Consider the following 12,406-nt stretch of genomic DNA (forward strand, 5'->3'; position numbering starts at 1 on the left):
ACTCAATCTCATCTAATCGGACGAGGAAAAACTCAAGCTGCTGTCCAAGCAGAGCCACCTTCCAGTTATGTTGTGTTACTCAGTGCATGCCTGCAACTACCCTGAACAAAGTGTGCTGAAAATATATTGGATGTTTGTGATATACAAGTATTCTGTTTGTATCAGTCAGAAACTTTGATTTCTAGTATATTTTTCTCTTTCATTAGGACTGGCCTATTGTTGTATCCAAGATGGATATTATTATAACCTATTTTTCAAATGGTAGATCTATCCACGAGATTCTCTTGTTGTGTCATTTATTAAAAAATAAAACAATTGCTAAAGTTTCTCTCAGTTAAGTATGACAATGTGTTTTCCAGTGAAAAGGATAAGACAAGGGAAAATTGTGTTTTCCAGTCTCTGGAAAATGTGTAGCAATTGTTGATATTTAACTAATAACACTTTAAAATGTGCAAATATGTGAGGTAAATTTTAATACAAGCTGCTTGACGGGTGGCTTGTCTGCTGCCTGACCAAAATCAGACTCAACTGCAGTTCAGATACAAGATCTCCAAATTTATGTAACATTTTGGGAAATGTGCTTTGTTATAACTGGCACAGAAAAATGGAAATGGGAACAGGTGTCTGAGCGTAGGCAGATCTAAAATGTTTTAAGGCTGCGTTCCAGTTATCTGAGAAGTAGGAACTTGGAGCTGGATTTGATGTCAGACCCGAGGTAAATTCTGATTTAAATCGGAATTTCATCATGGTGACACCCATAGACATTGTGTACAATAGCTCTTACAAACATCATTTCAAGATTTACTTCCCATAAGCAAGCATCACTTTTAATTTATTCAGTTTAGAGTTGCAGGCACCACATGTGACACTGATTTTAGACACATTGTTAAATCCATGTCTTAACCTGTTTCAACCATCTTAGTACTGTTGATGCGAGGTTCGCCTTATAATTTGTAACCAGGGATAGTTGGAGTAGTTCCCAGATTCCCAGTGGGAAATCCAGAGTTCCAGTTGATGTTTCTGACTGGGAAGTCAAAATTTCCGAGTTACGAGTAAAGCTGGAACGCAGCATTAGCTTTCAGTACAGGCACTTTGCAGTTAGGTTGTGCCTATGTTTTTGAAGACGGCCCAAACTGCTTCCATTATCTATGCCAGCCCTACCTTAGACTGATTACAATTACCATGACATGCACATTTCCCAAAACATTCAGACCTTTAGTATCTGAAAGTTTTAAGGATTTTATTTGTTTCTTTGATTCTCCTCAACAGGAACCTTGTCACTATCCAGACTTGACAATATTTTGTATGGATGCTTGGAAAACGAAAAATGGATGTGAATTTGTTTTCAATCGGCATACACGCAAAACCTGTTTAGTTTCACAGATATAAAATTTGACTTGTTCATGATTTTCCTCAACACCCTCCTCAGTCTAATGGTAACGCTGTAGTGTGTTCCTTTCAGTTCTGTGGGGGTGTGTATGTGTGTACACGTGCACTTGTAACTGCTGGGGGCAGGAGTGGTCAATGGGCATGGGTGGGAAGGGACTACATGTAAATAAAATCAGATAGTTAGTGTTGAGGTGTTTAATTTCTGTGTCAGTGTAAGTTAAATATTCTAAACTAAAAAAAAAAAGATGTATTATTCTCTATTGTGACTCATGGTACATTTAAAATAAAAAAAGAAAAAGCTGTTTTATCCATATTTCAAATGCTTATCTCTCTAGCTTCTGGCGATACCTGTTCCATTTTATAGATTTGTCAGCACAAAATGCAATAAACCAATATCATTTTACTACAGAATGTGTGTTTGCAGTTTTTAATCGTGTTGTTTTGACAATAAAAACAAAACTACAGATTGACCAGCACAATGGAAAACTATAAAACAAGCTCAGGGCTGAAAACAAACCATTTCTATCACAAAGCAAAACATACTTCATAGCTCTATTGTTCGTTACACACGTTAAAAGATTCTGTAAAACATTTCAGGCAAACTGAAAAGACAAACCATTATGTAATTCAGGGAAACCTTCCAAATTTCAACTGCACAAAATTGAGGAGAAAATCAAAACGTTTACAAAACATCTCCAGGGTCTTCTAACACAAACCTATCACAGAAACAGTTGCAGTAAAGGCTTCTAATCGCTCGTTTGTCTCAATAATGGCGAGGATACATGGACATTGGGGGGGGACCCTGCCCCATATTGGGAGCTGACCTCTGGGGCATCGGCGGAGCAGACCCAGGGCCCACCAGGTTGTTCAGAGACGGCCCACTCTGAATGAGTGTGTCCAGAGCTTTCTGGACGCTTGGGTTGTCAAAATTGATACCTGAAGTGGCAGCGGGGGGTCTCTGAGCGGTAGACGCAGGGGGTAAGCGGGACATTGACATGCCATAACCCTGGGATCCACCTGAAGCCATGCCTGGCATTGGTGAACGGGATGGATTTTGGGAGGGTGAGGGACCGAGTGAGCCGTAGGAGTGTGACTGAGGGGCGCCCTGGGAAACGGCAGTGGATCCTGATAAGGGGGTGGAGCCGCTATTAAACAGACTGAGGATTTTAGCCTGCAGCTCCTGCTGGTGACTCGGGTTTGCCGAGGCGCTGGAACTGGTCGACAGGTGACTTGGCTGGGCGATGCTGAGTGTAGATGGAGTGAGTCCTGCAGCTGATGGTACCACATCACGATGCTGCACTGCAGGAGCTGAAGGTTGACAATTCAGATTTACTGTTTATTATGCGTTTAGCATGAAAGAATGCACATCATTTACTGTTTATGCGTTTAGCATGAAAGAATGCATATCATTTTAAAACTATCAACTGGTAGTGATTTGAAGCAGTCCTTAAAGGAGGTGGTTACCTGCCAGAGGATCTTCAGAGGTTCTTACAAGACGAGTTCTTTTATCCTTCATGTATGCAATGAGGCTGTCCAGTTCCTCTGGGGTTAAAAACCTAGATGAAAAACATCCAATAAAAACCTTGTTCTTGGACTACGTTCACACAGCAGGCAAAGACAACTCCAGCCCAATGTTTCTTGTCTCATGTGACCCATATTTGATTTTTTCACTGAAATCTGAACAACCCCATTCTGATCTTTTCACGCTCTACTGCTACTTCCATGTGTGTTACTAAATCGGATACAGATCCAATAGGTTACATATATATGCAGTGTTTTTTAGACATTGTAGTCAGAGCTATAGATTTGGTGAACTGAGGTGCTGTGAGACCAGAGGCCAGTACCAACACTGCTTCTGTATACAAACTGGTAAGACTTGGTTAATGGAGCAGCTATTTAAGCGCACCACATCTCGATCCCACCACTCATAGTTCAGCATATGTATCCAAACAAACTTCTCTGCAGAAGTTGCAGGCAACACTCCACTAAAGGCCATTTCTATTTCTAACTTTTTTCTTCTCATTGTGATCTTGTGACGATACTCTCGGCTCCCACTAATCTACAACTTTAAAATGAATCCATCATCAGCGGCGACATCCATCATTACTTCCCCAAAACACTGTGCTGCTGCATCTATGTTATTCTGTGAATGCGAGCTACTTTGGGGTCATGAACTGTTCACATAGAAGTCTGGTTGTATCATTCAGTAGCATGAATGTTAAAAAAATCAATAAAAATCTAGACCTGCTGTGAGACTGCAGCATTAGAAGCCACAATTTTAATTTCAGTACATCTTTTAAAGTTTGAGTGTGTATTATTCGATACCTGTTCTCCGCCAGCAGCGTGATGCTGGTGAGCACTGAAATGGGATGGCTCTCTCTGTCAGGCTCCCGGAGTAACACATCATCCGCCATCTTGGCAGCCTTTCTCGCGATTTCCTCCCGTTCTTTTTCTCGGTTTTCCACTTTGTAGGTGTCATAGTTGTGGGCTACCAGCAACATTGCATCTTGCATTGGCATGTTTCGATGTTCTGGTCAAGTAAAATACATGCAAGAGTGAAAGGTATGATTCACTGAAGGGCTCCTTTTGAGGCTTACCGAACCAATAGATTCTCACGGCTGACTTAAATTACCTTGAGGTGTACCAAACAGGATGTTGACAGTGCAAGATCGGTGCACCTGATGCTGCTGAGTGATGATGATGGCGAAGGGAGTTCGGGCTCTGCCTACGTCCTCCAGAGCCTGGGTGAGAGAAACTTCCGTGTTCAGGAAGATCAGATCCACAACCATTCCCAAGTCACGGACCTTTCGCCCGACTGTCTCTGCATACTCCCTACAGTTGTTTTAGAAGCAAGAGATGCACAAAAACACACACAAAAACAAGAGCAATATGAAATGAAAATATCCAAGATAAGGTTAAAGATTTCCAGAAAGGCGATTGATTCTTGATGCTGTAAAGGACAGAGTGTGAACTTACTTCTGCGCCTTGTTTACAACAATCACAGAGCAGTCAACAGGGCGGTCTGCGTCGTAGCGCCGCTGGAGTTCTTCGTAGTACTGTCGATACAGTTCATTCCGACGGCGCTCTTCTGGTCGAGCGCGATCTTCTACTGATTGGCAAAAAGTGGGATGATGGTATTAAACGCTAAATCAAATCCAGTGACGTTTTAGACACAAGCCTCTGGATTTTATCAACACAGCTACCTTTAAAAAAAAAGACTGTACAACTACAGTAAAAGTAAACACAACCATTTTTTCTGTGAGTTAGTGCTTTAAATGAAAATGGAGTCAACAAATGGAAACCATCAGTAAAAACATCAAAGAGAACGAAGCTGTGGAACCTGCTGATATTATGAGCATTGTATTACTAACCTCCAGGCTCACGACGTCCATTCCAGGGATCCAAGTACGGGTCTCTGTAGGGTTCATCCTTTCTCCTGTAATAGTCCTCTATCCCACTGCCGCTGCGGTAGTATCGGTCATAATCTTCTCTGCTGAAATGAAAGATTACAAGGTGAAGCAACATCATAATGGATTTACCAGCTTGCAGCTAAGGGTCAACAGTCACCTGTAAGCAGGGTCCCGAGGTTCGCCCCTGGCCTCCTTGTCTCTGCTCCCCGAGCGGTACCGGAAATCAGGGTCACGAGAGTGGCTACCTGGCCGGGGTTCCCTAGCAGAGTCTCTTCCCTCACGGCTCTCCCGAGGTTCTCTTGCGTCACGGCCATAAATAGGTGAACGCGAGCGAGGCCGGCCCTCCTTTCCATAGATGGGCCTGAGAGAGAGACCAAGAATTAGAGCTAGAAAAACTCAAGAGTGTGAAGTGGAAGAGCAGATAATGCTGTTGGCGGCAATTTTAATTCATATTAAACAGGCTTGGATTTTAAGATTTTAAGATCTCAAGTGATGCAGTCACAAAAAAAACAAAAGCACAAATATTAACTTCAGACTTATGGTTCATTTTTATTAAAAAGCATCACTTTACTTGGAAGATTTTAGAACATTTTCTTCTCACCTTTCGGATAACATATTTTTAATTTGCACTTGGATTAGTTTTTCAAACCAAAACTCATTTTTATAAAGACACTTCGAGTTATAACTGAAAGTGAGAGCAAAAACAGCTTAAATGCAGTGCATGGAGTCTCTCCATTTCTTAACGATTCCTTCGATACCAAACCAAAAACGCAGAACTTCAGCACATCGCAACACGCTTTATTGAAATACCGTTCAATCCAAAGTGATTGTGTTTTAGTGGACGAAAGATATAAAGGTAAATTGAGATTACAGTTGAGATAAAGCGGTTGAGATTGAGACAAAACCACGACCGGTTTCAAAACCACAGCCATTTTTCTGCCCGTCATAGCTTTCCAATACAAATCCTTTGAGATGCTCCAACTCCTGCTGTGCACTGACAGTCAGACGGCTGAAAGAAGGTTCTGAGATTTTTCCTCCTACTGTTGTGAAATATTTCCAGTCGCAATAGTCACGCAGAGACTTCATGTGGAAAGTAAGACTGCCATCCACTTGCAGCAGTTTCAGACATACGTTGAAGTGATTGCATTTACTTAAAACAAAGCGGTAATTTTAAAGTTTTGTGTTGATACCATGACGCTGCGGTGTTTCGACTCATTGTTAGGAGTTGAGAATCTCATACTGGAGATAGAGGCAAGGGTGACAAAGTTGTCTTTATTTTGTTTTATTTTCTGAATCCTTAAGATGGCATCTTGTTCACAGGTGCAAGAAAGCAAATGAACGTTGATGTAGTCATGTTCTTCAAAGATCAATAGGACAAATGTCTTTAAATGTTAAAAAGTCGGAAATGTCAAAGTTTTTAAAGAGTTTTCAAGGAGTGTTTAAAAGAGACTTGAGCAACGCAAACCCTACTTACAGATGTAGGACAGAAATCTAGGCGCAAGAATTTGACAAAAATCACACAAAGAACACTTCCACTGAGAGCAATATAAGAATCTTTGAGACAAGGACACTTTAAATTACACCAGATGTGCGTCTCTGTTCTTTATTTCAACTCATCAACAAAAGTTAGTTTTGTGTAAAATTTTGACATGTCAACAAACCATTTCGAACTCATCCAAATGTGAGATAGCTCCCTTAACGTTGAATTCAACCCTTGGGAGAAATTACAGGTGATGAAAATGTTACATACGCTCTTTACCGATAGAGAGGCGATGGTAGTTCTTCACACTCGTTTCACGTTACTTTACCTTCGAGGAGGGCTCTGCTGGGATAGAGGTTTAGCTTGCCGTCGCTCCACTGCCATATTTACATCTGAAAATAAATGAATCCAAACGTTGAACACAACAGTGACATGTAGACCAGCTAATGCTGTTCACGCAAAATGAGAGGCCGCATCATTCCTTTTCCGATCCAAATGAAAACTTAGGGAGAGGATCCAAATTGGAAAACGCAAAATGGACGAACGTTCAAAGCACAGAAAACCGAGACGCCAAATCTGTTGGATGAAAGTTTCTCTCGTCTCCGCCCAAGCTACTTCCACTTGGGAATTCAGATATAAGCTGGTATTTAAAAAAAAAAAATAAATAAAGAAAGAAATGAATTCCATCTGATGAACTTAATTTGATAGAAAATATTGGCAAAATACTTTTTAATAAACAGTGGTAGGCACACTTTTGCTAATTTGCTAATAGCAGAGCTAGTTTTTTTGTTTAGCGCTTTTGTTAACTATAAAAACATATAGCGTACTTAGCTTCCCCCTCATAAAATTTTCCCACATAAATCCTTTTTTGTTTTATAAGCTGAATAAAGTTCAACATCTAAATGAAGACTGTACATGCAGCAGTGACTTTTGATGATCTCACATTCTTTTTTTCCCCCACCCAATAACTATTTTAATCAAGAATCATACAGAAACAAAACATGAACAGAGAACAAGATAATCACATAAATTCATGATCTATAATAATTATAGAACATGGAAATTATAATGTGGAAATGAAATTGGAGCTTGAGGATCTTTAAAAGGCAGATATAACTTAACTTTCGCATTAACTAAATGCCATGTTGATGCAGTGCTTTAGGGAAGCTAACTTTTATGAGGTAGAGCAACTAACCTCTTAGCTAGCGGTGCCTTCCACTGAATAAAACTTATATGAAGATAGTCTATAATCTACATATCAGCCATTAATATAATTGTATCCTTTAAACACAAATCTATGAATGGTATTACTAAACATTAAATTGTTTGTTCTGCATATTAAAAAAGTATGCAACAAAGATCAAATGCAACATTTGTTTAAACATGCTCTATAGAACGATGTTAAATAGGAACTACTTTTTGAAAACTATTGTAGTTTTCTACACAAACTCAAAAAAATCCTCAATATGTCAGAAAACTAGGACTTTAAAAAGTTCGTGTCCCAAACCGAATATGTTGAAATAAAAGACTTGTCCTTTTGACTGTAGTTTACAAATACTTCTCAGTCTTAATTACAGAGGATCAGCTTTGTAAACTCACCAACCCCAATAACTGATTCATGAAAAAAAAAAAATTAAGGTAAGTTGGGTTGGAACTTTGAAGAAATATTTAAAAAACATCAGTATAACAATACTGTGGTTGTTGCCAGAGAGAAAACTGTTCATCAAATGTTTAAAAGTTTTGAGTTTAGCCTGCTCTTAGTATTGGCAAACCCTGTACCTGTAATTTGATTTAAAAACAGTGGTCTTTTAATTCATATAGACAATATCATTTTAAAGTAAGATTTACATGCAAAATGTTGCATTTGGTCTCAAATGTTTTAAATATTAGCATACATGTCTGATTTTTAATATGGAGAATTTTGAAGAAGTGAGCCCATCAAAAGTTTTAGAATTTGTAAAATATAACAAAATCTTATTGAGACCATTTATTCAAATGTTTGGCAGTTAAGGCTTACCTAGTTTGTACCCTTTATATATTCGGCCCTTTTGAGCTGCTCTTGCAGCTTCAGCCTCCTCAAGGCGCTCAAATTGAACAAATCCATAACCTCGAAACAAGGACACGCCTGGAAGAGGAATATTTTAAGTGGCACAAAATTGTCTGTCCACCATCCACCAAGTAATAATGTTTAAGTTAAAGGCATATTCAAAATATTTTAAACAGCTATAAAGTTCAGCGGCAGCTTTTCGGATATTATCCGTCACATGTAACAACTGGCGAGGGAACGCTTGTAGGTTTACTAACCGACTATCTTCCCGTATGGAGAGAAAAGGTCTTCCAAATCCTTGTTTGTCATGTCAGAAGTTGGCAAATTCCCAACAAAAATCCTTCTCTCCAAATCCCTTGGATCGTTACTGCTGCAGGTGCGTGAATATCGCCCTGGTGATGGGCTGCGGCTTCTTCTGCGAGACATGCCTAGATCTTGAGGTTTATCCTTTTCTGTCTTCGTGCGCCTCAAAAGCTCGAACAGGTTCGGTTTGATTGCAAACAATTGTCTTTAAACTGTCGTCAATCCTGAAACATGTCAGTGAGTAAGAAGAGAGATCAAGTTCCATAACAAAATGGGTTTTGTGGATGAAAAATTGAAGATCAAATTCACAACAAAGCAAACTGAAATGCGGATAGTTTCAAAGTTTAGAAGAATTTTTAAATGAACATTTATGCAGTAAGTTCATGGCAGTTTTCAAATAAATTTTTTTTTTTTTTTTTTTTGCATTTTGTTTCTTTTGCGCCAACTAAAATGAAACAGCACTTGCATTGAAACGTGGCCGACAAGCTGGTGGTGAAAACTAGTGAACGACAAATGCGGGTCGAACAACGCAAGTCTTCAATTAAATCGCTGAAGAGACCGACTTCAAAAAGAATCTGCCTAAAAGAAATACGCAAAAGCTCTCCAGAAACATTAGAGAACTTTGCTTTTTCTGAACACGGACAAAAAAAAATAAACGCAATTGTGGGACAGCAGATTAAAGCAAATCTTTAACGGGTCATGAATGCCAAAAATATTAAAGCACCACCATTAGACTTTCATCAAAATTCTAATAATTTAACCTGCTTTGATTGGCAGACCAATTAAGGTCAAACCAAAATTATTAAATGCTCACATTATTTTATCAAATACAAAACTGAATAGAGTTTTTCATTAATCTGATCTTGAGCATTTACTTTCAAATAAGTAAATTAGCTTGTTATGAAAATGCAAAAAGAATTGGTTGTCTATTAATGACCCGTTTCCACTGAGCGGTATAATGCGGGTTGGTGTGGTACGTTGTCCATTTCCATTATAAAACTGGACCTTACAACCAACCAGAACCATACCATTCCTGGCCCCCTTCATTTCTAGGTTCATAGGATGATGGTATGGTAAGGTAGAGCTGCAGGCCTCACACAACACACCATTGTCTGGAGGACAAGAGTCCATGCACCAACCCATGCTATAACACACAGTGGAAACGAGGCATACGTTAACTACAAGTACTGCTGGTGTATTTGAATTATGACATTTAACAAAAAAAAAAAAAAAATTCCTCCATGACATTAAGCTTCCGCTATAATTTTGAGAGAAACTTTTGCAGTACAACTTTTTTATGTAAGTGGTTTACAGTGGTCAAATTTTATGTGTTGCAATTGCTAGGAAAAAAAATACAAACACGACACTTTGAGTAATCGTCTTCCCAACCCAAAAGTAAATTGATTGTTCAACCTCTTATTGAGTTCAGACAAGACGATTGGGTTTTGTAAAAATGAAATGAAATGCTTGTTCAAAATGTCCTCTTCTCTTGAAATTGTGCGGCTGTTGCAGAAGAAAATAGGGATTCATAAAAATGAAATGACAGGCTGATGACCGATTGAAATATTCAAAATTTGAGTGTAAAATTAAAGAATGTTCCTCAAACTCCATAAGAAAGATACTCAGTCAAATCTGAAAATAGTTCTCCAGTTAAAGAAAAAACAAACAAACATGCTTTTGGGTTTATGGGTTCATCACAGCAGCACGATATAGTAAGTTGAAATGTTTTTTTCAGGGTGTTTTTGTTGGGGCCCAGTCCCTTGCATACCTTTAAGTTGAACCAGGACGGATTCAGTGATCATCTAGTTTGAAGATCCAAATGTCTAGATCCAAGATAAAGAAAAAAAATGTCATTTCAAATGTTTTTGTTGTCAATAACAACTTTACAAAGAACTGATAATAAACACAAAACAAACATTGCAATGTATTTGACACAAACGTGAAACTACCTGTTAAATAGGCAACATATTTGTCAGTTACATCCTGTTTAACAAGAAAATGTTACGCTTGTCATTAAAGTGGCTTAGCCAATGAAAGTTGAGACAGTGCTCCAATTCTTTAAAAATGCTTATCTGTTCACCTGATTGGACACCGCTGAAAGGCTACGCTTTCGTTCTGAATTTTGGACATAAAACAACGTGGCATGAAACAAAAATACTTAATGCTACTTATAACATTACAGACAACTACTAAAAAAACTATATAATCGTGTAAACTATAGGCCCAATTAATGAGTTTGAAAAGAAAAACTCCAAAATCGTAAACCGTAAATGAAGTGTTTTTCAATGACAAGACATCAATAATTTTGCAGCTATTAAATATGTGCACACCTACAGATGCGAAAGGTGTCGACTTTAAGTGTTCTTTAATAGGTGTAGACTTTAATTAATAAGTGTTCAGGTGGCTAATTGTGTTATATTGCTGGTAACAAGCATGTAAAAAAAGCGACGTTAAGTTAGCTCTGTAGCTTAGCTTTGATATGGACTTAATTCCGTCGCGCGGCGGTCACTTAGTTTGCAAATGGCGTGATACTTTCGATAGAACAGAGTTTAACAGAATACTTTACAACAACAAAGCCAATCATTTTCAGTTTTTTAAAATTCCTTTCACATGTGCAAACTTCCATTGTTTCCAGATAGATTAAGGTTTGCTTCACGTAACCAGGTTAGCAATGTATGTTAGCTACTTAACAACAGCAACAATGAAATGCTAACACCAGACCCCCTGTTCGCTGACATTTATCAAATACCGACTCAATGTACTTGTTATTATTTTATTCAGGGCATAAACAACATTCAAATTACCTTCGCCGTTTGTCTTTTCTCCGTTTAGGTCGCTGTACCCCACGGAAAAGTGCTGCCTGTGGTCGTTCCTGGAAGGAAGAACACAAACGACGCTGAAGTTGGCATCCGATTCACAGCTTCCGATGTGATGTACAAGAGTGGCGTTTGATTAAAGGTTATTTCGTTGCATTGAAAAGGTCTGACCTGAGCTACATTGAAGACGTAATTAAAAATCTAAAAGTAATTGAATTTTAAAAGTTGTTTATATTCATAAAATGTATGTAGCCTTATCATCTGTGAAGCCTTTATTCAATTTGTGAAATGTAAAAAAAAAGGGTCTATTTAAGGATTTTTGGCTTTTAAGGGATTCCGTTTGAAAGCTGTAACCTCTAACCTGGACAGAATTATTTTGCAATGAAGACGGATAGGAAACATGGTTTGCGATATGTGAAAGAGTTAATCTATTTTTGAAACTCAGAAAACTGAATTTAGGGTTTCTGGTATCACAGATTTAGCTAAAATATGATATTACTCAGATATATCAAACATGGTCAAATTTATTATGCTCTCTAACTACATTATAGAAAACACGATTTTAATTAGTAAAATTTCAATTATATTTGTAAAAACTCTTGAAAAAAGGTTAATGGGCGAGAGGAAGATGAATTATAACAGAGGTATGAGAAAATAACTGCCTCTTGAAATATAAAAGAATATAAACTAATAGTTAATGCCTTTTGTGTGTTTAGAGGTCATTCCTGAAGAAATTATTTCAAAACAACAAATCTGTAAAAATATGAGTGTAATGAAATTTATTTAAAAGAAATATAAAAAATAATTTCAAAGTTCACAAAAATTACATGAACTGTTTTGCATGGTTGCAAGTTGGTAAAAGTTTAAATTGAACAAATGATCATAAATGCCCGGAATTATTTGAAAAAATATATATATATGAACGAGATGAAGTATGTCCAAAGGGCACGCCGTTATAGAC

At 38.0% G+C, this 12,406-nt stretch overlaps 1 protein-coding gene across 7 annotated transcripts; it reads right to left on the minus strand.

Annotated features, from left to right (window-relative positions):
- Positions 1–784: 784 nt before the first annotated feature.
- On the minus strand, positions 785–11,562 carry ncoa5 (nuclear receptor coactivator 5). 7 transcript variants are annotated; one of them, XM_015059898.1, is made up of 12 exons: positions 11,434–11,561; positions 10,398–10,452; positions 8,584–8,853; positions 8,297–8,404; positions 6,608–6,671; positions 4,957–5,160; positions 4,761–4,882; positions 4,366–4,498; positions 4,022–4,224; positions 3,715–3,919; positions 2,854–2,945; positions 785–2,697 (listed from the first exon to the last, which is right to left on the minus strand). In XM_015059898.1, the coding sequence occupies exons 3-12, from the start codon at positions 8,750–8,752 to the stop codon at positions 2,153–2,155; spliced, it is 1,845 nt and encodes a 614-aa protein (XP_014915384.1). In that variant the 5' UTR covers positions 8,753–8,853; positions 10,398–10,452; positions 11,434–11,561; the 3' UTR covers positions 785–2,152. The 7 variants fall into 7 exon arrangements, with proteins under 7 accessions (XP_014915384.1, XP_014915411.1, XP_014915407.1 ...); XM_015059925.1 differs by having other exon boundaries at positions 4,022–4,221; positions 4,366–4,495; positions 8,584–10,452; positions 11,434–11,562; XM_015059921.1 differs by having other exon boundaries at positions 4,761–4,879; positions 8,584–10,452.
- Positions 11,563–12,406: the final 844 nt, after the last annotated feature.

Source organism: Poecilia latipinna, unplaced genomic scaffold, assembly GCF_001443285.1.
Source record: "Poecilia latipinna isolate Pla-1442-1.1 unplaced genomic scaffold, P_latipinna-1.0 Scaffold66, whole genome shotgun sequence".
NCBI classification, from domain to species: domain Eukaryota; kingdom Metazoa; phylum Chordata; class Actinopteri; order Cyprinodontiformes; family Poeciliidae; genus Poecilia; species Poecilia latipinna.

What these genes read in the sequence shown, in the direction of transcription:
- ncoa5 (XM_015059898.1), bottom strand. Translation starts at nt 8,752, where the DNA reads ATGTCTCGCAGAAGAAGCCGCAGCCCATCACCAGGGCGATATTCACGC. An exon ending in TGGACGTCGTGAGCCTGGAG is followed by an intron (nt 4,499 to 4,760) that starts GTTAGTAATACA and finishes TTTGCCAATCAG; the next exon opens with TAGAAGATCGCGCTCGACCA. An exon ending in CCTGTTTGGTACACCTCAAG is followed by an intron (nt 3,920 to 4,021) that starts GTAATTTAAGTC and finishes TTACTTGACCAG; the next exon opens with AACATCGAAACATGCCAATG.